This window comes from Capra hircus, chromosome 5 (genome assembly GCF_001704415.2).
Source record: "Capra hircus breed San Clemente chromosome 5, ASM170441v1, whole genome shotgun sequence".
NCBI classification, from domain to species: Eukaryota; Metazoa; Chordata; class Mammalia; order Artiodactyla; family Bovidae; genus Capra; species Capra hircus.
In genome coordinates this window covers 9,765,048-9,791,331 of record NC_030812.1, presented here as the reverse complement: position 1 = coordinate 9,791,331, position 26,284 = coordinate 9,765,048, and the positions used below count along the sequence as shown (strand labels likewise).

General features: G+C 39.5%; 1 protein-coding gene across 1 annotated transcript; it reads right to left on the bottom strand.

The window, feature by feature from the left end:
• On the bottom strand, positions 15 to 25,818 carry LOC102187742 (fibronectin). The gene is made up of 7 exons (XM_018049015.1): positions 25,798 to 25,818; positions 25,515 to 25,644; positions 24,170 to 24,320; positions 23,647 to 23,753; positions 20,793 to 20,890; positions 891 to 1,056; positions 15 to 28 (listed from the first exon to the last, which is right to left on the bottom strand). Exons 1-7 carry the CDS (start codon positions 25,816 to 25,818, stop codon positions 15 to 17), a joined length of 687 nt encoding a protein of 228 aa, XP_017904504.1.

The window sequence follows — 26,284 nt, the reverse complement described above, 5'->3', positions numbered from 1 at the left end:
TCAAGTATAATGTCTTACACGCTCAGCTCTGCAAATAGATAAATAAGCTATTATATAAACATGAGTTTTAAGTGACTCTAGTTTCCAAATATCTTTCCTTAATCAAATCATGGATCACCGCCTACAGACATTCCTCTATAATTGTGCCTCCTGTGTGTTCAAAAGTATCGTTATATGATACAGTTACAGGTTTCTTAGCTACCATCTAGCAGATAGCTAGATATTGGATGAAGATGAAACAGAGTAACTTAAGAGGCAGTGAAGGTCAGAAGTAAGGGCATTTTCAAATGTGGTTCTTCCAATTACAAAGTTTTCAGCATTTCTATATTGCTGCATTGTTAATCAGTTCATCTGGTAAAGTAATATTGTTTCTTGCATTATCATTTGTTCACTGAGAAGAGACCCTGTAAGCATCATAGATTTTCACAAGAACTGTTGGTGACGTATACTATCACTCCTCCCCACTCAAAAACAATATGAAAGTTATTTACAATGAATTTACAAACATCAAGGAAGGGAAAAAAAGTTTTCCTCTTTATCAAACCCCTACCTCAATAGAAAATAAGCTGTATTTATAACATTATGACATGTTATATAGCACATATGTGTATATATACACATATATTCCATATATGTGGCATACATGATACATATATACATATATATACATGTTTGCTTCAGATTATTAAGAAACTCTATGTAGTTCCCAATAAATTTAGACAAAGACTTTAAGTTCACATATTTTTGAGAGCTTCTTAATCATATCATGATCATCATTATTCCTTAATTGTCAAGCTTTATGTTTAAAAATAGTTTTAATTATCTGGGGTCAAATACTTTCAGTTATCATAAAACTATAAAGAAAAATTTTATTTCTGATATTTCCTTACTTGTAGCCACGTTTTTCATTACAGATACACTGTAATCTTTGCCTCTAACCGTCTTCACGTGGAACACGTAGTCCACACCTGGAGTCAGATTCTTGACTTTGGCTTTGTTGGTATATACAATTACTTGGAATAGTTTTTCCCTTCTAGATGTCATACAATAGGATATCTAGAGAAAGAGATAAATTCATATTTTTCATGATTTAAAAAGGATCTGTCATGAACTCCATACTAGTCACATCACATAAATTAATACTGCAAGAGAGGAGTTATAATACTTCCTATCTTCACCAAGAAGTAATTTGGAGGTAGTTGAGGCTGGATAACTTAGTGACATTCACATAGCAATAAGTTTAGTGAACCAACATAGGAGTTTATATACTAAAAGACCAGTAGCCTCCAAATGTTTCTAAATTTCACATATAGGTGTGTGTGTGTGTGTGTGTGTGTATACAAACACATGATTTATTTATATATATACATATATATCAGAGAAGGCAATGGCACCCCACTCCAGTACTCTTGCCTGGAGAATCCCAGGGATGGCAGAGCCTGATGGGCTGCTGTCTGTGGGGTCGCACAGAGTCAGACACAACTGAAGTGACTTGGCAGCAGCAGCAGCAGCATACATATATACATGCATAATATAATAGATGTGAGTGAGACTTTACCTGTTGGTCCACCTGAAAACAAAAACTGTTCTGTAACATTTCATGAATGCCTGTTATCAATAACATCAGATATGTAGATGACACCACCCTTATGGCAGAAAGTAAAGAGGAACTAAAATGCCTCTTGATGAAACTGAAAGAGGAGAGTGAAAAAGTTGGCTTAAAGCTCAACATTCAGAAAACGAAGATCATGGCATCTGGTCCCATCACTTCATGGGAAATAGATGAGGAAACAGTGGAAACAGTGTCAGACTTTATTTTGGGGGGCTCCAAAATCACTGCAGATGGTTTCTGCAGCCATGAAATTAAAAGATGCTTACTCCTTGGAAGGAAAGTTATGACCAACCTAGATAGCATATTCAAAAGCAGAGACATTAATTTGCCAACTAAGGTCCATCTAGTCAAGGCTATGGTTTTTCCAGTGGTCATGTATGGATGTGAGAGTTGGACTGTGAAGAAAGCTGAGCGCCAAAAAATTGATGCTTTTGAACTGTGATGTTGGAGAAGATTCTTGAGAATCCCTTGGACTGCAAGGAGATCCCACCAGTCCATTCTGAAGGAGATCAGTCTTGGGTGTTCTTTGGAAGGAATGATGCTAAAGCTGAAACTCCAGTACTTTGGCCACCTCATGCAAAGAGTTGACTCATTGGAAAAGACTCTGATGCTGGCAGGGATTGGGGGCAGGAGGAGAAGGGGACGACAGAGTATGAGATGGCTGGATGGCATCACTGACTCGATGGACGAGAGTCTGAGTGAACTCTGGGAGTTGGTAATGGGCAGGGAGGCCTGGCGTGCTGCGATTCTTGGGGTAGCAAATAGTTGGACACGACTGAGCGACTGAACTGAACTGAACTATTCTCCCAACTCCAGGTAAGCAGAAGACTAGAGGAAGGGAAGGCAGATATTGCTGAAGTCCCAACTTTCTGACCCTAGGAAGATGCCATGGCTTTCTCCTGGCTGCCTAAGGGATGGAAAGGGGGTGCCTCTGTCCACAGTCCAGCTAAATGAGGAGGGCCCTGTGGGTATCGTAACCATGCATGGAGGATGTCTGCTGGAGAGACTGACAGTCTAGTTAGAAGGTAAGAGGCAGCCAGCTTCCCACTCATGTGTCTGGTGGCCCAGAGAAAAAGGAAACTGGGAAGAGCGGACAGTAATCTGTGCACCCACCTTTGCCCTGACAAAGATGCCACAGTCTCCCGTGGGTCAAGTATGACGACATGGAGTGATCAGACTTGAACCAACTTACCGGTACCTCACCCAAGAAGTTTGACCTCTGTGCAAACACACCCAAGCAGCAAAAGGTAGTGGGATATAATACAAGAGGGAAGAACTGAGAAGGGCTGGAAAAGATAGAGCTGGACCTGGGTCTGTCATGTCAAGGACGTGGGTAGTGTGGGTAATCCCCACCTCCCTCACAAAGAACTCACATATGTGTCCCAGGAGAGAGACTGTATTTTAAGGGCTGCTAAACAGGTATCAATGGAAGTCAGTCAGTATTAGTCAAGGGAGTAGTGAAAAAAAAAAAACAAAACAGCAAGAGAGAAAACAACAAAAATAAACACCTGGCATAGAGGAAGCACTTCAATTTTTGTTGACCCAATGATGTGTCACGTTCCATGTCAGTTTATCTATAACCATCTTCCAGTATAGCCAATTATTCATTAAAACTTTCAGAATTGGCATTGCCTTTAGAAATTTTCAGTGGACTGATCTGATAGTCCCAATATTTGGGGGATTTTTTAAAATTCATTAAAAGCTACTTATAATAAACTTTCCTCTTCTCTATTCCATATTTCAAGGTATAAAAGAAAGATACATCTAAATGAAAGTAATCACATTCATTTTATAATTTTAATTATATTATCCTTTAAAAACCACTTGTTTGTGGTAAGTGTCACAGAAACAAATTTCCTGGGCAGACATGTTTATCGCTGTCTTGGGGGAAGAGTATTTAGTTACTGAAGAAAGATAATCATGAGGTCTAGAAGCATATCACTGCTTATTGATTTATAAGGTGTCACTGGCAAGTGCCTTGTTTGTCTGGCATATGGTAAGATAGGAAAAGTGAAGAGAATGCTGAGAAATTCTGATATGAAAAAGGATGGTAGGAGAAAGTACCATGTAGCAGAGGAAGAATACAACCTTGATGAAATGGTAAATTCCGACATACAAAGAATCAGAGCAAGGCATTAAAGAAGGACTGAAAGGAAAAGAAATCAATTGCAGTGATCTCAAGATAAAATTATGAAAATTTTAAAAATAAATCTGTAAAATAGAGGTTTGTTGAGTTCCAACTACATGGGCTCCGTGTATCTAATAGAAACCAACTGAAGAAAATGCAATTTGTTCTTTTATTTCTACTTTTAAAGCAGAATCAAAGACTTGAAATGATTAATTTTAAATGATTAGGAAAATGATCCCACTTATGCATGTACACTTTGCTAAGCAACCAGGATACTGTTGCTTAAGGCATTAAAATTTAACAAATAATCTCATTGGTAGAGAAAGACTAGAATAACTATTAGAGATAGTTAATATAGTTAATAAATATAATCTGAATCCAAAAGATTAACATGATTTCTTAAAATAAGTTTTACTTCATACATAAATTACAATCTCAAAAAAAGTGTTCATATAAAAATAGCAAAAAGTAATTCTAGGAGTATATATTTTATCTGACAACAAATAATTTTATGGCCTCGGCCAATCCAAGTCTGACAACAAATAATTTTATGGCCTCGGCCAACCCAAGAAAAGATCATCTTTTTAGCCATTTGCCTTGAAATATGAGAATTAGGACAAACAGATAAGGGTAAAAAATGTGCATCTTCTACAATTAATATTACAAATACCTAGAATTTTCTCTAGGAAATACCTATACTAAGTATAGGAATGAATTAAATCATTCTAGAAAGATAGAATTTTTCATGAATCATTTATAACTCAAGACACCCCAATCATTGAATGACATTTACAAATGACAAATAGAATGTTCCCCCTAGACTTGCTCATGCAAAATATCCTCTTCTCTTTTCAGTGAGTCTGAATCTTACCCGTTCCCAAAAGTTCATCTCAAGTTCTACCTTTTGCTGATAACCGTGTCCAATATTGATACCCTCCCTCCAAAACCCCAACCATATATGGCAGGGGTACCCAACCTCCAGACCACGGACCAGTACCTCCTCCAGATCAGGGGCAGCATTAATTAAAAATAAAGTGCACAATAAATATAATGCCTTTGTTACATGATGTACATAATACATACATAATTACCTGCATCATCCTAAAACCACCCCACTATCCCCAGTCAGTGGAAAAATTATCTTCTGTGAAATTGGTCCCTGGTGTCAAAAAGATTGGGGACCACTGATATATGGTAACACTGTTATACAAAGTTTTATTTATTTACTAAATATTTATTGATCATCTATTACAGGGAAAGCATTATTCTCAGTACTAGGTATTTTACAGTAAACAAGACAAAAAAGGCTTCCCATTGTAGGGAAGTTATACTCTAAGGGTGACACCTAACAACAATCAACTCAATAAACAAATGAATGAAATAATCAGCTACATCTCAGAGGAAACAAAGAGTGGTTTTATTTAGAGTAGGTAATCAAGTAAGGAGATGAGAATATAAAACAAAGAATTGCTCACAGTTTAGTTCTACAAGGATTAAGTCATTAGCCACTGCAGCTATTAACCTACAGCGCACCCTGAAAGGAATTCGGGATGCAAAACAAGATGAGGCATTCTGTGCTTTGGATAAACAAGCCCATCAGAAAGTTAGATGTATATCTCAGGAAGAATTTTTATGAGCCCAGATTCTTACATTTTTCCATACATAGAAATCATTCTAAAATCATTAACTGGTATATCTGTGTCTTGGGACTAGCAGTGACCTTTTTCTGAGATGTATGCTTGACTGCACGTATTTCTTATCCCTAAATTATAAGAGGGCTTCTCCCCTACTTCCCCACAACAGTTCCCTCAGACCTATGGAGAGGCTATTTCCTGAGCTATAGCTCTCATAAATTCTCTGAATAAAACTGAAACTCACAACTCTAACATTGTGCATTTTTCTTATAGTCAACAAATTATTCTGGAGCTGAGAATCCAATGATAGAAAAAAGTCGACCAAAACTGAAGGTGAAATACCCATGCAAAATGAATATCAAGTACAAAAATTCTGCAGCAGGGATGTGCATGGCATGCTAAAGGAACTAGAAAGAGAGCCCAATATGCTAGCAGCATAGAAACCAAGCAGGCAGCATAATTAGATGAAGGTCCAATCAGGTGAGCTCTTGGAGACCACTTTAAGGCTACATAAACACATAAAGTTTAGACTTTAAGTGATGGGCGATGGAAATCTAAAGGAGATTGTTAAATCAATGAGAGACACTGTATCTCTGTCACCTGCATTCTCTCTGGCCACTATGTGCAAAGTAGATAATATGGAAATCAAGAACAGAGACAGAGGACTTCCCTGGGGTCTAGTGGTTACGCATTTGCCTGCCAATGCAGGGGACATGGGTTCGATCCCTAGTCCTGGGAGATTCCACGTGCCATGGACCAACTGAGACCATGTGTTAGAACAGCTGAGCCGGTGTGTCAAAACTACTGAGCTTATGCTCTAGAGCCTGTAAGCCACAACTCCTCAGCCCGTGCACCTAGAGCTTACGCCCCAGGCTCCACAACAAGAGAAGCCACCACAATGAGAAGCCTGCACACTCAGCTAGAGTAGCCCCACTTGAAGCAGTGAAGACAGACCCAGCGCAGCCAAAAATAAATAAATAAATTTTAATTAAACACATATATCTTAAAAAACACATGGTCCTAAGATGGTGGAGGAATAGGACGGTGAGACCACCACTATCTCCCCCACAAATTCATCAAAAGATCGTTTGAATGCTGAGCAAATTCCACAAAACAACTTCTGAATGCTGATGGAGGACACCAGGCACCCAGAAAGGCAGCCCATTGTCTTCAAAGGGATAGGATAAAATATAAAAGATAGAAAGAGAGACAAAAGAGTTAGGGATGGAGACCCACCCTGGAAAGGGAGTTGTGAAAGAGGAGAATTTTCCAAACACTAGGAAACTCTCTAACCGGTGGGTCTGTGGGGAGTTTTGGAATCTCAAAGGGCAACGTAACCGGGAGGAAAAATAAATAAATAAATAAAATCCACAGATTACATGCCTAACTGCAACTGCCAGTAGATAAGTAGCCCAGATGTTCATGTCCACCACCAGCAAGCGGGGGCTGAACAGGGAGGCACTGGTTGCATGCTTACAGTAAGGACAGAGCCTGAAAGCCCTGAGGGCAATCTGAGGGAGCTAAGGTGAGATAGCAACCCAAACTGTGGGATAGCCAGAGAGAGAGATAAAAAAATAAAATAGAAAGAGAAAGACAGAACTTTCCCATGGAAAGCTCTAACCTAAGGCACTGCCAGCCCGCTCACAGAACAAAGGACTGAGCGAATATCAAAGAAGAGCTAGCCAGAGCTACGGACCGGCCCCTTCCCCCGCTGGAGACAAAGAGGCAGGTGGGCAACAGCCAGAGTCAGAAGGGGCAATCTTGGCCCCAGAGATGGCATCCTCCACCAAACTGTGAGCAGGCTCCCAGTTGCTAACCAAGTCTTGCTTCGATCCTGGATGGTTGACATCCCCCAGGAGGGTCACCCGAAGAGGTCAGCTCCCCAAGGAGATACACAGCACATCTGAGACAGCACTCCCACTCTGCACCCAGGAAACCAAGCAGCTGGGACCAGGGATGTGATAAGATGCACTGCCCACCTTGGGAGAGTGCACTCGCCAAGCACCTGGTCGCCTGAGCTGTTCGGACCTGCAAAGGGCATAATGCAGGCCCAACAGAGTCTGTGCCTTTGTGGAGTACCTGAGAACCTGAACCTGAGTGGCTTAGACCTGAGAAGTGCAGAAGACAACCCAGGGCCCGCCTCAGACAGTTCACCTGCACAGCAACGTGGAACCTGAGCAATGTAGACCAGGAAAGCACACACGTCATGAGCTGAGGCAAACCCAGTGAGGCCCAGACACTGCAAGCACTCCCCATACAGGCCAGTGATATTTATTTGCAGTGTTCCTCCCTCTCCACAGCAAACTGAATAAGTGAGCCTTAATAAGTGACCACCTTCGGCTCCCCATGTCAGGGCGGAAATTAGACACTGAAGAAACCTGCAAACAGAAGTCAAAATAAACAGAGGGAACTGCTCTGGAAGTAACAGGTAAAACAGATTAAAACCCTATAGTTAATACCGACTACATTGGAAGGGGCCTATAGACCTTGAGAAGTAGTATAAGCTGGAAAAGGAACTATCTGAAACTGAACTGACCCCATACTGCTGCAACAGCTCCAGAGAAATTCCAAGATATACTTTACTATTATGATTTTTAATTAAAAAAACTTAAGTCCTTTATTACTCCTTTAATTTTCATTTTTATAACATTGCAAAAAAAAGACCATATTTTTTAAGCAAATTTCATATATACTTTTTATAATTCTTGTGATTTTGTTTTTTTAATATTGCATTTTTGAGACTCTAACCTTTACTCTAGATTTTTAATCTTTGCTTTTTGGTTTTTTTTTTTAATCAATTTTGTACCTTTAAGAATCCAATCTCAGTACCCACTTTTACTTAGGAGTGTGAGTACTGGCTTCATTGCCCTCTCCCCCTTTTGACTCTCCTTTTTCTCCCCCAGGTCACCTCTAGCTCCTCCCTCCCACTTCTCTTCTCTACCCAACTCTGTGAATCTCTCTGTGTGTTCCGGGCTATGGAGAACACTTAGGGAACTGATTACTAGCTGGATCTGTCTCTCTCCTTTTGACTCCCCATCTTCTCCTCCTGGTCACCCCCATCTCCCTCCTCCCACTTCTCTTCTCTATGTAACTCCGTGAACCTCTCTAAGTGTTCCAGAATGTGAAGAACACATAGGGAATACATTACTGGCTAGATTGCTCTCTCCCCTTTTGATTCCCCCTCTTCTCCTGGTCACCTCTCTCTCTCTCCTCCCTCTTCTCTTCTCCACATAACTCTGTGAACCTCTCTGGATGTCCCTCACTGTGGAGAATCTTCTTTCTATTAACCTAGATGTTTTATATTCTGTGCTATATGGATGGAGAAGTTTTAAGGCTACTGTAAGAATAAGATTGCAAACCAGAGGCAGGAGGCTTAAGTCCAAAACCTGAGAATACCAGAAAATTCCTGATTCCAAGGAACATTAATCAACAAAAGCTCATCCAAAAGCCCCCATACCTACACTGAAACCAAGCTCCACCCAAGAGTCAACAAGTTCCAGAGCAAGACATACCATGCTGATTCTCCAGCAACACAGGAACATAGCCCTGAGCATTAATACACAGGCTGCCGAAAGTCACACCAAACCCAGAGACACCTCGAAACTCACTACTAGACACTTCATTGCACCCCAGAGAGAAGAGATTCAGCTCCACCCACCAGAACACTGATGCAAGCTTTCCTAACCAGGAAACCTTGACAAGCCACTTGTCCAACCCCACCCACAGGGAGGAACCTCCACAATAAAGAGGAACCACAAACTTCCAGCATACAGAAAGGCCACCCAAAACACAGAAATCTAAACAAGATGAAAAGGCAGAGAAATATTCAGCAGGTAAAGGATCATGATAAATGCCCACCCAAACCAAACCAGAGGAGGAGATAGGGAGTCTACCTAAAAAAGAATTCAGAATAATGATAGTAAAAACGATCCAAAATCTTGAAAACAGAATAGAGTTACAGATAAATAGTCTGGAGACAAGGATTGAGAAGATGCAAGAAATGTTTAACAAGGACCTAGAAGAAATAAAGAAGAGTCAATCAATAATGAATAATGCAATAACTGAGATCAAAAACATTCAGGAGGGAACCAACAGTAGAATAACTGAGGCAGAAGATAGGATAAGTGAGGTGGAAGATAGAATGGTAGAAATAAATGAAGCAGAGAGGAAAAAGAATTAAAAGAAATGAGGACAACCTCAGAGATTTCTGGGACAATGTCAAACGCCCCAACATTCAAATCACAGGAGTCCCAGAAGAAGACAAAAAGAAAGCCCACAAGAAAACACTTGAGGAGATAATATTTGAAAACTTCCTGAAAATGGGGAAGGAAATAGCCACCCAAGTCCAAAAAACCCAGAGTCCCAAACAGGATAAACCCAATGCAAAACACCCAAGACACATATTAATCAAACTAACAAAGATCAAACACAAAGAACAAATATTAAAAGCAGCCAGGGGAAAACAACAAATAACACACAAGGGGATTCCCATAAGGATAACAGCTGATCTTTCAATAGAAACTCTTCAAGCCAGAAGGGAATGGCAGGGCATACTTAAAGTGATGAAAGAGAAAACCCTACAACCCAGATTACTGTACCCAGCAAGAATCTCATTCAAATATGAAGGAGAAATCAAAAGCTTTACAGACAAGCAAAAGCTGAGAGAATTCAGCACCACCAAACCAGCTCTTCAACAAATGCTAAAGGATCTTCTCTAGACACGAAACACAGAAAAAGTGTATAAACTCGAACCCAAAACAGCAAAGTAAATGACAACGGGATCACACTTATCAATAATTACCTTAAATGTAAATAGTCTGAATGCCCCAACCAAAAGACAAAGGCTGGCTGAATGGATACAAAAACAAGACCCCTATATATGCTGTCTACAAGAGACCCACCTCAAAACAAGGGATACATACAGATGGAAAGTGAAAGGCTGGAAAAAGATATTTCACACAAATGGAGACCAAAAGAAAGCAGGAGTAGCAATACCCATATCAGATAAAATAGACTTTAAAACAAAGGCTGTGAAAAGAGACAAAAAAGGACACTACATAATGATCAAAGGATAAATCCAAGAAGATATAACAATTATAAATATATATACACTCAACATAGGAGCATCACAATATGTAAGACAAATGCTAACAAGTATGAAAGGGGAAATTAACAATAACACAATAACAGTGGGAGACTTTAATACCCCACTCACACCTATGGATAGATCAACTAAACAGAAAATTAACAAGGAAACACAAACTTTAAATGATACAATGGACCAGTTAGACCTAATTGATATCTATAGGACATTTCACCCCAAAACAATGAATTTCACCTTTTTCTCAAGTGCACACGGAACATTCTCCAGGATAGATCACATCCTGGGCCATAAATCCAGCCTTGCTAAATTCAAAAAAGTTGAAATCATTCCAAACATCTTTTCTAATCAGAAGGCGGTAAGATTAGATATCGACTACAGGAAAAAAAACTATTAAAAATACAAACATATGAAGGCTAAACAACACACGTCTGAATAACTAACAAATTACAGAAGAAATCAAAGAAGAAATCAAAATATACACAGAAACAAATGAAAATGAAAACACAACAACCCAAAGCCTATGTATGGGACTGAGTAAAAGCAGTGGTAAGGGGAAGGGTCATAGCAATATAAGCTTACCTCAAGAAACAAGAGAAAAATCAAATATATAACCTAACTCTACACCTAAAGCAACTAGGAAAGGAAGAAATTAACAACCCGAGGGTTAGTAGAAGGAAAAAAATCATACAAATTAGGGCAGAAATAAGTGAAAAAGAAACAAAGGAGACCATAGCAAAAATCAACAAAGCTAAAAGCTGGTTCTTTGAAAAGATAAATAAAATAGACAAACCGTTAGCCAGACTCATCAAGAAAAAAAGGGAGATGAATCAAATCAACAAAATCAGAAATGAAAATGGAAAAATCACAAGAGATAACACAAAAATACAAATGATCATAAAAGATGACAATCAGCAACTATATGCCAATAAAATGGACAACTGGGAAGAAATGGACAAGTTTTTAGATAAGTACAACTTTCCAAAACTGAACCAGGAAGAAATAAAAATCTTAACAGACCCATCACAAGCACAGAAATTGAAACTGTAATCAGAAATCGTCCAGCAAACAAAAGCCCTTGACCAGATGGCCTCACAGCTTAATTCTACCAAAACTTTCGAGAAGAGCTAACACCTATCCTACTCAAACTCTTCCAGAAAATTGCAGAGGAAGGTAAACTTTCAAACTCATTCTATGAGGCCACCATCACCCTTAGGAAAACCAAAGATGCCACAAAAAAAGAAACCTACAGGCCAATATCACTGATGAACACAGAAAAATCCTCAACATGCAAGAATGCTCAACAAAATTCTGGAACATATTAAACAACATATTAAAAAGATCATACATCATGACCAAGTGGACTTTATCCCAGGGATGCAAGGATTCTTTAAAAGCCACAAAATCAATCAATGTGATATACCACAGTAACAAATTGAAAGATAAAAACCATATGATTATCTCAATAGTTGCAAAGAAAGCCTTGGACAAAATTCAACATCCATTTATGATAAAAACCCTCCAGAAAGCAGGCATAGAAGGAACATACCTCAACATAATAAAGGTCATATATAATAAACCCACAGTAAACATTATCCTCAATGGTGAAAAGTTGAAAGCATTTCCCCTAAAGTCAGGAACAAGACAAGGGTGCCCACTGTCACCACTACTATTCAACATAGTTTTAGAAGTATTAGCCACAGCAATCAGAGAAGAAAAAGAAATAAAAGGAATCCAGATTGGAAAAGAAGAAATAAAACTGTTTGCAGATGACATGATCCCCTACATAGAAAACCCTAAAGACTCCATCATAAAATTACTAGAGCTAATCAATGAATATAGTAAAGTTGCAGGATATAAAATTAACATACAGAAATCACTTGCATTCCTATATACTAACAATGAGAAATCATAAAGAGAAATTAAGGGAAAAATTCCATTCACCATTGCAATGAAAAGAATAAAATACATAGGAATAAATTTACCGAAAGAAATAAAAGATCTATATAAAGAAAACTATAAAATGCTAATGAAAGAAATAAAAAATGACACAAATAGATGGAGAAATATACCATGTTCACAGATCAGAAAAATCAATATAGTGAAAATGAGTATACCACCCAAAGCAATCTATACATTCAACACAATCCCTATCACATTTCCAGTGGCATTTTTCAGAGAACTAGAACAAATAATTTCACAATTTGTATGGACATACAAAACCTCGAATAGCCAAAGCAATTTTGAGAAAGAAGAATGGAACTGGAGGAATCAACCTGCCTGACTTCAGGCTATACTACAAAGCTACAGTCATCAAGGCAGTATGGTACTGGCACAAAGACAGAAATATAGCTCAATGGAGCAAAATAGAAAGCCAGAGATAAATCCATGCACATCAAAATTCTCCAAGCCAGGCTTCAGCAATACGTGAACTTCCAGATGTTCAAGCTGGTTTTAGAAAAGGCAGAGGAACCAAAGATCAAGTTGCCAACATCTGCTGGATCATGGAAAAAGAAAGAGTTCCAGAAAAACATCTATTTCTGCTTATTGACTATGCCAAAGCCTTTGACTATGTGGATCACAATAAACTGGAAAATTCTGAAAGAGATGGGAATACCAGAGCACCTGATTTGCCCCTTGAGAAACCTATATGCAGGTCAGGAAGCAACAGTTAGAACTAGACATGAAACAACAGACTGGTTCCAAATAGGAAAAGGAGTACATCAAGGCTGTATATTGTCACCCTGCTTATTTAACTTAAATGAAGAGCACATCATGAGAAACGCTGGGCTGGAAAAAACACAAGCTGGAATCAAGATTGCCAGGAGAAATATCAATAACCTCAGATATGCACATGACACCACCCTTATGGAAGAAAGTGAAGAGGAACTAAAAAGCCTCTTGATGAAAGTGAAAGTGAAGAGTGAAAAAGTTGGCTTAAAACTCAAATTTCAGAAAACGAAGATCATGGCATCTGGTCCCATCACTTCATGGGAAATAGATGAGGAAACAGTGGAAACAGTGTCAGAGTTTATTTTGGGGGGCTCCAAAATCACTGCAGATGGTGACTGCAGCCATGAAATTAAAAGACGCTTACACCTTGGAAGAAAAGTTACAACCAACCTAGATAGCATATTCAAAAGCAGAGACATTACTTTGCCAACTAAGGTCCGTCTAGTCAAGGCTATGGTTTTTCCAGTGGTCATGTATAGATGTGACAGTTGGACTATGAAGAAAGCTGAGCGCCAAAGAACTGATGCTTTTGAACTGTGGTGTTGGAGAAGACTCTTGAGAGTCCCCTGGACTGCAAGGAGATCCAACCAGTCCATTCTGAAGGAGATCAGTCTTGGGTGTTCTTTGGAAGGAATGATGCTAAAGCTGAAACTCCAGTACTTTGGGCCCCTCATGCAAAGAGTTTACTCATTGGAAAAGACTCTGATGCTGGGAGGGATTGGAGGCAGGAGGAGAAGGGGACGACAGAGGATGACATCACTGACTTGATGGATTCGAGTCTGAGTGAACTCTCGGAGTTGGTGACGGACAGGGAGGCCTGGCATGCTGTCATGGGGTCGCAAAGAGTCGGACATGACTGAGTGACTGAGCTGAACTAATGGACACCTTTGACAAAGGAGGCCAGAATATACAGTGGGTAAAAGACAATCTCTTTAACAAGTGGTGCTGGGGAAACTTGTCAACCACTTGGAAAAGAATTAAACTAGAATACTTTCTAACACCATACACAAAAATAAACTCAAAATGGATTAAAGATCTAAATGTAAGACCAGAAACTATAAAACTCCTAGAAGAAAACATAGGCAAAACACTCTCTGACATAAATCACACAGGATCCTCTATGACCCGCTTCCTAGAATAATGGAAATAAAAGGACAGATAAACAAATGGGACCTAATTAAACTTAAAAGCTTTTGCATGATGAAGGAAACCATAAGCAGGGGGAAAGACAGCCTTCAGAATGGGAGAGAATAATAGCAAATGAAGCAACTGACAAAGAATTAATCTCAAAAATATACAAGCAACTCCTGCAGCTCAATTCCAGAAAAATAAACGACCCAATCAAAAAATGGGCCAAAGAACTAAACAGACATTTCTCCAAAGAAGACATACGGATGGCTAACAAACACATGAAAAGATGCTCAGCATCATTCATTATCACAGAAATGCAAATCAAAACCACAATGGGGTACCATCTCACACTAGTCAGAATGGCTGCGATCCAAAAGTCTACAGGCAATAAATGCCGGAGAGGGTGTGGAGAAAAGGAAACCCTCTTACACTGTTGGTGGGAATGCAAACTTAGGACAGCCGCTATGGAGAACAGTGTTGAGAGTCCTTAAAAAACTGGAAATAGAACTGCCATATGACCCAGCAATCCCACTGCTGGGCAAACACACCAAGGAAACCAGAAATGAAAGAGATACATGTACCCCAATGTTCATCACAGCACTGTTTACAATAGCCAGGACATGGAAGCAACCTAGACAAATCGATAAGACAGCAGACAAATTGATAAGAAAGCTGTAGTACATATACACAAGGGAATATTACTCAGCTATTTAAAAAAATGCATTTGAATCAGTTCTAATGAGGTGGATGAAACTGGAGCCTATTATACAGAGTGAAGTACGTCATAAAGAGAAACACCAATACAGTATACTAACGCATATATATGGAATTTAGAAAGATGGTAACGATGACCCTATATGCAAGACAGCAAAAGAGACACAGATGTATAGAACAGTCCGTTGAATTCTGTGGGAGAAGGCGAGGGTGGGATGATTTGAGAGAATAGCATTGAAACATGTATATTATCATATGTGAAACAGATTGCCAGTCCAGGTTTGATGCATGAGACAGGGTGCTCAGGGCTGGTGCTTGGGATGACCCTGAGGGATGGGATGGGGAGGGATGTCGGAGGAGGGTTCAGGATGGGGAACACATGTACACCCATGGCTGATTCATGTCAATATATGGCAAAACCAATACAATATTATAAAGTAATTAGCCTCCAATTAAATAAATTTCAAAAAACACATGGGAGGCTTCACAGGTGTTGCAGTGGTAAAGAGTCCACCTGCCAATGCAGGAGACCCAAGAGACATGGGTTCGATCCCTGGGTTGGAGAGATCTCCTGGAGAAGGATATGGCAACCCACTCCAGTATTCTTGCCTAGAGGATCCCTTGGACAGGGGAGCCTGGCAGACTACAGTCCATGGAGTCAAACGTGACTGAGCACTCACACACACACATCTTAAAAGAAAAAAAAAAAAGAGGAGGTAAGGGACTGTCATCTGTCACCTAGGCTGTTGATCTCAGTAAGAAATGAGGACGAGGGTGGTATAGTGGAGATAAAGAGAGCTGGACACATTAGGGATCCATTTCATAGGTAGAAGTGGCAGAACCCACTGCTAGACTGAGGGATGAGGGAATGGGAAGAATCAAAGATCACTGAGCAAGTGATTTTAGGACATGGTCCTTTCCTGAGATGGGAAAGAATGGAGGAGCTGTAGCGAGGTCACCAGGGACAGGCAGAGCCTAGTAAGCCATGGTAAGGAAACTCTTAAGCAAAGGAATGATATTTTATTAATACTTTTAAGAAAGAGCACTCAATGGCTGTATGACAAGGGAGAGGCTTAGTTGCCCCATGGCATGTGAAATCTTTCTGGACCAGGGATCGAACCCACGTACCCTCCACTGGCAAGAAGATTCTTAAACCACTGGACCACCACTGATGTATGTAAGGCTACTTTGAAAGTGAAAAGTGAAAGTGAAGTCGCTCAGTCATGTCCGACTCTTTGCGACCCCATGGACTACAGCCCACCAGGCTCCTCCCTCCATGGGATTCTCCAGGCAAGAATACTGGAGTGGGTTGCCATTTCCTTCTCCAGGGGATCTTCCCGACCCAGGGATCGAACCCAAGTCTCCAGCATTCCAGGCAGACGCTTTAACCTCTGAGCCACCAGGGAAGCCCAAGGCTACTTTAGCGATGATAAATTTCCTTAGCTTTTGCTTGTTTGGGAAACTTTTTATCTTTCCTAATTTCTGATTAATAACCTTGCCAAATAATGTATTATTGGTTGTAAGTTTTTTCTTTTTTTTTTTTACTTTCAGTAATTTTAATATATCATGCAGTCCCTTTTGGCCTATAAAGTTTCTGCTAAAAATTAATCAGTTGAAAGGAGGGCTCCCTTTTAAGTTTTTCTCTTGCTGCTTTTACATTTCTAACTTCTGACATGTTAATTATGTGTCTTGATGTGAGTCTCTTCAAGTTATCTTGTTTGGGTGTCTGTGTTTTCTAGACTTGGTTCCTTTACCAGGTTAAATTTTTTGTCAGCCCTAACTTCTTCAAATAGGTCTACTGGAACTTTCTTTCTCCTACTGGGACCCCTTGAAAAAAGTAAATACTGGTTGCAGACATTCTTTAAGTTACCCTCATTTTAAAAAATTCCTTTTATGTCCTGAGTGGGTGATTTCTGCTACCCTGTCTTTCAGACTGCTGACCCATTCTTCTGTATCCTCTAATGTACTGTTGATTCTCTCCAGTGTATTTTAAATTTCAGTCATTGCAGTCTTTACTTCTTACCAGTTCTTTATATTTTCTACCTGTGTTAAATTTATCACTGTATCCATCAGTTCTTCTCAGTTCAGTGCACATCTTTTTTTTTTTTTTTTTTATTTATTACATTTATTTTATGTTTATTTTTTTTTTTCTTACATGCGTTCCCAAACATGAACCCCCCTCCCACCTCCCTCCCCACAACATCTCTCTGGGTCATCCCCATGCACCTGCCCCAAGCAAGCTGCACCCTACGTCAGACATGGACTGGCGATTCAATTCTTACATGACAGTATACATGTTAGAATTCCCATTCTCCCAAATCGTCCCACCCTCTCCCTCTCCCTCTGAGTCCAAAAGTCCGTTATACACATCTGTGTCTTTTTTCCTGTCTTGCATACTATTACTTTCAACGCCCTTTTGTTAAACTGTCTGTCTCCATTTCATTGAATTATTATTCTGAAGTCTTGTCTTGTTCCTTCATTTGAAAGGTTTGCCATTGTCCCCCAAGATTTCCTAACTGTTTGTTTCTATTTATTAGCTTTACCTAGCAAATAGGATTGATGCTTCTGAATTGTGGTGTTAGAGAATCCCTTGGACAGCAAAAAAGTCAAACCAGTCAATCCTAAAGGAAATCAACTCTAAATATTCATTGGAAAGACCAATGCTGAAGCTCTAATACTTTGGCAACCTGAAGCCAAGAGCCCACTCACTGGAAAAGACCCTGATCTGGGAAAGATGGAGGGCAAGAGGAGAAGAGGGCAACAGAGGATGAGATGGTTGGATGGTATCACTGACTCAATGGACATGAGTTTGAGCAAACTTCTGAAGACAGAAAAGGACAGGGAAGTCTGGTGTGCTGCAGTTCATGGGGTAGCAAAGAGCTGGACACGACTTAGTGACTGAACAACAGCAATCAGATATATAGTCACATCTCCCAATCTTGAAACAGTGGCTTTATTTAGAAGGTTTTCTGTGATGCTCAGTGGCACAGTCCTCCCAGGTCACCAGAGCCAGATGCCCCTGGAGTATCCTCCATGTGAGCTGTGCGTCCCCTCCTTTCGTGGTTGGGCCATGCTCACTGCAGGTCTACTGGTAGGTGGGACCAGTTCCCAGTGTGACTAGCTGTGAGGCCCAGTTGCAACTGCTGCAAGTATACTGTTGTACAAAACTGATCCCCCAGGCAGGGCACTGGGGCCGTTCAGATCCACCTGCTATATGGAACAGGTTAGGAGTCACATTGGCAAATCTGGCCATGGTGGATGGATGAACAGGACTGACCCTCAGGGAATACTGGGGCAGAGCACATGGTGTTGGTTAGGGTGACTGAGAGTGATAGAAATGGTGTCTGCCAGCACCTGCCCAGCTAGGTGGAAGGAGAGTTTAGGGGAAAAAAAAAAAAGCTGCACCTACCAGTACTTCCATTCCCAAGGAAAGTTCCATCAGATCCCTGCCCTTCCAGCACACACCCTAATACTAGTCAACGAATCTTCTCTTATGACCTAGCTGTTTTTCAAGCTACTGCCTCTTTCCTGGGACTCAGAATCAGTGAGTGTGTGTGAGAGCTCTTCAAGAGAAGGGTCTCGATATTCCACAGGCTTCTGGATTTCCCAGATATAAGCCCTGCTGGTTTCAAAGGCAGATGTCATGTGGCTCTTCTACCCATGCATGTCCCCCAGGCTGGGGAGCCTTCCATGGGGCTCAGACCCCTCACTCCTCAAGGGGGACCTCTGTGGTTGGGACAGTACTCCCCGCTTGTGGGTTACTGCACAGGGTGTGTGGGTTCTAACTAGACTGCATCTCTGCCCCTCCTACCCATCTCAATGTGGCCTCCTCGTTATCTCCTTAATTGCAGAAAATCTGTTCTGCTAGTCATTACGTGACTCTCAGAGATAGTTATTCTATATGTAGTAGTTTTTGCGTGTCTATGGGAGGAGGTGAGCTCAGGGTCTTCCTACTCCACCATCTGGATCCAGACTCTCTATAATCTCTCTATTTTAAAACCTGCTAATTAGCCAATTTAATTCCATCTGCTTCCCCTTTACCATGTAATATAACGTATTTCAGGTTCTGTGAATTAGGCTGGATCTTTGGAAGGTCATTATTCTGCCCACTACATAACCCTCTTGGTCTTTAGTACCAGCTACTATAAATAAATAAATGTGGATTCTTTTTATGTCTATCATATAATAACTATTATCTTGTTTCTCATTATGAACTGTAATTGTTAAGAAATTCATACTCGGATATGAAACTCAGCTGTACCAATTAGTTCAAGTGTCTGGCAATTTTACTGCTCTGGTTCCTTTTAGACGTATTGATTCTATAAATTATTAAATTCTATATTGCTTTTCACTTTCAGGAAACACCTTTTGTTGTACCTGCTCAAATTCTAATGACTCTCTAACCCCCACCATCCATAGATCCAGAGCCACCATTTTCACACGACATGGGGCCTGCAACAACAGTTGACTGAAACTGGACTGGGTGTCTAACATTTGGAATAATCACAGTCCCTTCCTTGGGAATTTAGAGAGCATCTGTCTTTTCTGTGGCTCATAATATACCATTTACGCTCAGAAGTTGTACATGGCATTCTTCCACTCATCACATGGATTGCTTAGCAGAGGAAGTTGGTCATCAGGAAAAATAAGTAAAAATAAATTAAGGCTAATGAGCAGAAAGTAGAAGACAGACATTAAAAAAACAATCCCAGTGGTCTCAACGGCCTTAAATATCTGATTCTGATTTTTCCAAACACCCAGTTATAGTCTTTGCCTTTGTCTCCATGAGGCACTCTTTCATTAATATGATAAATTTCTTAACTATTTTGTTTTCTGTTCTTTTATAACTAAAATCACCATCTCCTACTACTACGAAAGTGTGGAAAATTTGTTTGCCCCCATAGATTACAAAGCAACAGTGATATCCCCAAGGACTTCCTTGGCGGTCCAGTGGCTAAGACACTGAGTCCCCAGTGCAAGGTGGGGGCTGGGTTCAATCCCTGGTCAGGGGACTGGATTCCACATGGCGCAACAGGAATTCACATGCTGCAGCTGAGAGTTCACAAGCTGCTTCTAAAGATCCCACATGCCATAATGAAGATTAACGACCTGGAGCAGTCACATAAATAATTTTTTAAATAAATAAATAAATTTAAAACAAAAAATAATGCTATCTCCAGAAGCTTACTTACCCTGAAAACCATACAATGCAGGATGTAGGGTGTATATAATATATCCTCACTTGATGCCAGGATACATTATTAACCACAAAGAGCAACAAAAAAATGCACGCATTTATATCACAGACAATTAAAAAGCAGCTTCTTTGTGCCTCTTTCTCTCCTACCCCCTGGGCTGCAAGTCTCCACTCAACCACATCTGCAGGATGGAGCTGAAAGATCGTAGCACATCACCCAGCTTTAACCTCTGGAATCTTTGCTGTGACCGCTGCTGTCACAGAAGCGCTGTCCTTCAGCACCACCTTTCCTTTACTCACAACTGTGCGCCACACATGCACACATCTGTCTCCACTGGAAAACCCAAACATTTAAAGTCAAGCACCAGGTTTTACTCAAATCTGACAAACTCCCATGACAATTTTGTACTTATAAAGCAACAAATAGAAAACTTATTTTGGAGGAAAACCTTCCAGTAAAGGAGAGGCATCATAATTTCTTAAGCTATTAATGTAAAAGGAAGGACAAAAAAGAGTGACATCATGCATGACAGCAACTTTACCTGAAACTTCTCAAAACCACCCTGTGGGAGTTTCCAAGACAAATATATTGTGTTTTCTTCTTGCCCCAAAATCAGTAAATCTGACGGTGGGTCTGGATCTAGGACAAGGAAGTAAAATATGAAAAGAAATCTTAAAAACAGAGAAACAAGCAAACATTGCTATCATCATGTTGTCTACACTGGACTGATAACCCTGACCCTCACACTGTGGAAGAGAGGCAGGGTAATCAGGGTTTTCTAATCAGCTTTGGCACGACGTGAGAGTCTCAGTCTGCTCATCTCTACAATGGCGGAAGAGGAAAAAATTTTCTAGAAAGCCTTTTTTCACAATAAAATTATATGGATTTCATATTTATTTTTCTCATAGCAGAATTCAGTATGAAATTATTAGAAGTGAGATTTTTAACTGAGATTTTATGCACTGCATAAATTAAGAGATATATCTAACCCGCTTAAGTTTCCAAACTCCTTTTTCCTTTAAACATTTTATCTGAGGAGATTCTAGAAACTTATTTTTCAAATCAGGAGTACGTCCCTACTTCTAATTTATATTTCAAACTGAAGTGTGACATTTCTTTCCTTAACTGGAAGAAATATAATGCTAAAATTTTACTGGAATAATCTCATCTCTAAAATTCAAATTTTATAGGAATTTTTTTCTTATTTATAGATTTAAGTTTATATGAATTCAATCAGTGGTAAATTTAAACCTGTGTCACTGATTGACAATCCTTTTTACTCTATTTTTCTTTTTCGCATATTCCCTTTCAGCTGGAATTATCAATAACCATTTACCATGCCCCCATATTCCCATGATATATCTAGGTTTATTTCATATCATTATTAATATTCCATCTGCTTCCAAATGGATTTGAGGTGGCTTGCAAAAAACGAGAGGCATAAAAAGACCAAAAAATATTAATTGACAGTGGAAGATAAAAGTCAAACTGTAAAGTGGTGAGAGTGTGGGGACGGGAGGAAGGTTGCCAGATTTGTTTGGGAAAACATAGCCAAAGCAAAAACCTCTTAAAACGCAGAATGTACTGTTAATCTCAGGGTAGAAACAAGCTTGAGGTCCAAGTAGAATAGTGATACAAAGCCAAAGAGCCAAGAACGGGAGAGTCAGGGTCCTTCCTGTGTCAGAGTGGCCTTTCCACTAAAGCAGAGTGGTTACAAGGACAGGGTGTGATGTCAGGGAAACGTGGGTTCGAAGCTCTATCATCCTATAGAAGCTCCTGAAATTCTCTAAGCCTCAGTTTCCTCATCTGTAAAAAAAAGAAAAATGCATCTCAACATGATTGGTAGAGTGAAGGTTGTGAAGGTCGTGATTGAGAACTAGATGACAAATAGCACAGAAACTGCTTCGCAAAGCTCCTGACAAAGGACAAGCACTCTGTGATAACCAGAGTGATGACAAGGAAGACAACAGCAATGATGAGAGTAACTATGGTAACGACACAAACAAAGCTAAGCAGCAACCTAAGATGCTTTCCCTGAGACGGAACGATACAAGGCTTTTTTAAAAAATGCCTTTTCTCATCTATTTCTGATGTGCTAGGATGATCTTTGTGAGGGGCAGCAGAGTGTCGTCTCCGTCTGAGTTAGATACCTGGGTTAAATCTCACACCTCTGAGCCTTAACCTACAGGTTAGGTCACCCAGGGAGATTAAACACAGTAACTTAAGCACCTGGCCTTCCCAGGTAGCATTAGGGGTAAAGAACCTGCCTACCAATGCAGGTTAGATATGACATGCTGGTTCGACCCCTGGATCAGGAAGATCCCCTGGAGAAGGGAAGGGCAATCTGTGCCAGGATTCTTGCCCAGAGAATCCCATGGACAGGGAAACTGGTGGGCTAGGGTTCATAGGGTTGCATAGAGTCAGACACGACTGAAGAAACTTGGCACAGCACAGTCACCATGCTGGGGTACGATAGTGCTCACAGACTTTTTTAGATTATTTTCCAGAATTGTTTCGACTATTGCTGCATTTTCCAGTGTTTTCCCTTCCTCCACACTGCAAACCCTGATATGAAGCCTCCTCTCATGCTTGAGCACACATCCATGTGACTGTGACCCACAGGTAACAGAGCGCTTTGGAACATCCGCGTATGTTCAGGGCAGGCAGACATGTAAGCAATGTTAACAAGGTCAGAGGATGTAAACTGAATCCAATACATGCAATTAAAAAGACACCACCATCTATTTCTTCTGGTTTCAGTGTTTCATTTTTCATAAAACGTTAATAATATAGTCAAAATATTAGAAAAATATTAAGTATTTCATGATGACAATACCTTAGGGTTTTAGAGTACTCTGAACTTCTCACAAAAAGCTTTGCATTTGATTTTAGTAACAAGAGTTTATACCCAGCCAGGAATAATTATTCTCATTGTTTAGGTGAGAACTTCATAGTTTTGCCCAAGGTCACAATAAATGATTAAAGAAAGGACTATAATTCAGGCATTCTCCACGAAAGTGAAATGCCCCATCTCTTCAAGCCATCGCGTCATAAACCACTTCTATTTTAATTGATGGTTAACTAGATATTGGGGTTTCCCAGGTGGCGCCAGTGGTAAAGAATCTGTCTGCAAATACAGAAGATGCAAGAGCCATAGATTTGATTCCTGGATTGGGAAGACCCCCTGGAGAAGGAAATGGCAACCCACTCCAGTATTCTTGCCTGAAAAATTCCATGGACAGGAGGGAGCCTGGTGGGCTGCAGCCCATGGAGTCGCAGAGTCAGACACAAATGAGCCTGTACACACACACAACTAGTTATTGACTTTAAGTGCAACAATTTCCCTTATTTTCCCTTAACCCATGAAAAGTTAATCAAATATAAAATGAACTTACAAGTGCTAACCATGAGGACAGTAGGGTGGCTTCTCTTTAGTCCCTTAGTAGCTATAATGCTGATTAAAAAATCAGTCCCCGGAGAAAGTCTGTTAAATGTGAATGTCCTACACATTAAAGAAAAATCACCCATTAAGATATTTAGCTCAGAAATATTTGGAATTTTATATATATATTTTTAAATTTTCTATTATGGGCACAATTTTATATGCTTAAACACGAATGGCTATTTGGAAATCATAGCTTCTTAAGTGGAAAAATTTAAGTCAAAAAGTGTATATGTCATGCATACAAGCATGATGATATCCTGAATTAATTCATTACTATCTATCCATGTACATAATTTGGCACTATACATCAGATTTAGTTATTCTAATCACACTACAGTCCAAAAAGTTGTCCTGCAAACTCTTATAAATTCTATTTATACTATGCTACTAAAACAACTTTCTAAAAGCACATATAAAATGTTAATTTTGTGTTTCATGTAACTTAATATAATCTCTTTTTAATGTTTTCATACCTTTTTGTGGAAGGCAGGATTTCTTCTTTCATTAAGCTTTCACTGGATATTGAAATAATATATCCATCCAGAAGACTTCTGGCTGAAGGCCAACTAATGGTTACTGCATTTGAATTCCTACTATGATTCACAAATTCAGCCGCACTTGGGGCTATATAATTTAAAACATACACATAAAATAACATTTTCTACCATACCGAGCACCTATTTTAAAACTGTTTTGGATTTCTTTGACTTTGCAAACTCTGAAGGTAACCAAGATATTTCCTTTATTCCTCCTGGTAGATATGAGAAGTTAAAAGTCCAGAGAGGGAAAGAAAAAAAAAAAAAACCCAGCAAGAATCATTTTAAACTTTGAAACAGAACTTATATGTACCCCAGCAGTGTTGTGCTCAGTATCTACCCTGCCTCTATAATGTAGAAAGAGGTGATATCTTGCTTTAGCGTAACCACCAACCTCAGAAATGTTTATAAAGATTTTCAAGGCATCATTCTAGTTAAATACCAAATAGTAACAAGATCAGTCAACAGGAAAGTTCATTGCCATCTAAATATGAAATACTTCCCTTATTTTTCTGAAGAAAAATGGTAATATAGTATATAATATATATTTTATTTCTCCTTTAAAATTCTTCCACATGTGGGAAAGTAAAAAATACTGCCAAGATATTCTCTCTCATGTCTGTTCTTTATTATTATAATACAAGAACACCAGATGTGACCAGTTTCTAAACACATAAACCAATCTTCCCATGCCATCAGTGTCAAGAATAACTAAAATAGTTATTTTAGTTGAATAGTTGACAATCTTACTTCACCTAGCTTTTTGCACACCCTTTCCAATTACCCTTCATTTGACTACCATGGAATAAGTCACCATCTGCCACTGGGAATAAGTTGCTAACACTGGGGAAATGGCACACTCCATTGTCTGTGTAACTGAACAATGCAAACATTAAATCACAAAGGGAGACTCTGGCCAGAACCCAGGCAGTTAGCAACTCTACTGTCTGGAAATACACATAACAAAAGAGGCTGTGCTAATTCATACAAGGGGAAGTAGAAAAAGAGACAAGAGGCAATACTGCCTGCCCATAGAGAAAATTTGTAAAGAATGAACTATTTACTAATTCTTCTCTATAAGAACCAAGTGAATATTTGAACATTGAAACTTATAAAATGAAGTCAATGAAACCTGGCTAAATAAAGTTTTCTTTAAAAAAGAAAATAATATATACCACAAAGCACTTTTATGGAATCCTTCTGATTAATTATTTTTGAAAAGTGGAAATTTTTTTTAAATTGAACATTAAAATAATAGCAAAAATGCTTATACAAGCTGTACCTGTCTGTATTTCTTTTATGTAGGGAGAGCTGTCTTTAAAACCTTCTTTTTCAGTGCGAATTGAAAAGGCGTACACCGTGGCAGGATCCAGGTTAGAGAATATTGCAGCTTCTTGAGATACCTTCTGGACCTGACAATCCAAAAGAATAATTTACCAAATGTTCATTTAAGAAATATTCCACAAGCAAACACAAGCAAAAAAGAGAAAAGTTTGGGGGTTATTTAATGTCCAACATGTTGTCGTGTCCAACTCTGTGACCTCATGGACTGTAGCACAGCAGACCATCTGATCTGATGTAAGCATGAGTAATCTTGGTTTCAGCATGAAAGTTTAATTCCTCTGAGAGTCCCGTATAACGTACCATGAAACCAGCAGCGCAGTTTACGCATGTGATTTCATAATGCTGAAAATTCCCATCAGCTCGACTCCAGAGAATCTCAATGGACGAGTCCGTAACTTTGCCCTCATGGATATTTGATGGTGCTTCCAGACCTACGCAAAACACATAAAACACTAAATTGCTCCTGGATGTTTTCTAACCAGCTTTTTCTTTTATTTGTCCCTTCCAAGAGAGTAAAAAGCACAACACACACACAAAAAAAGGACAATGTAGTTTATTAATGAATTATCTCTATCCTAATTAAAAATAGTTGTTTATCCACTTAACAGCTTATAAAATATGATAATCAATTGTAGTCAGAGTCACTGGAAACACCATTATATGCAGCTAACTCTGATGCTACAGCAAAAACTAGGTGAAAGCAAATTC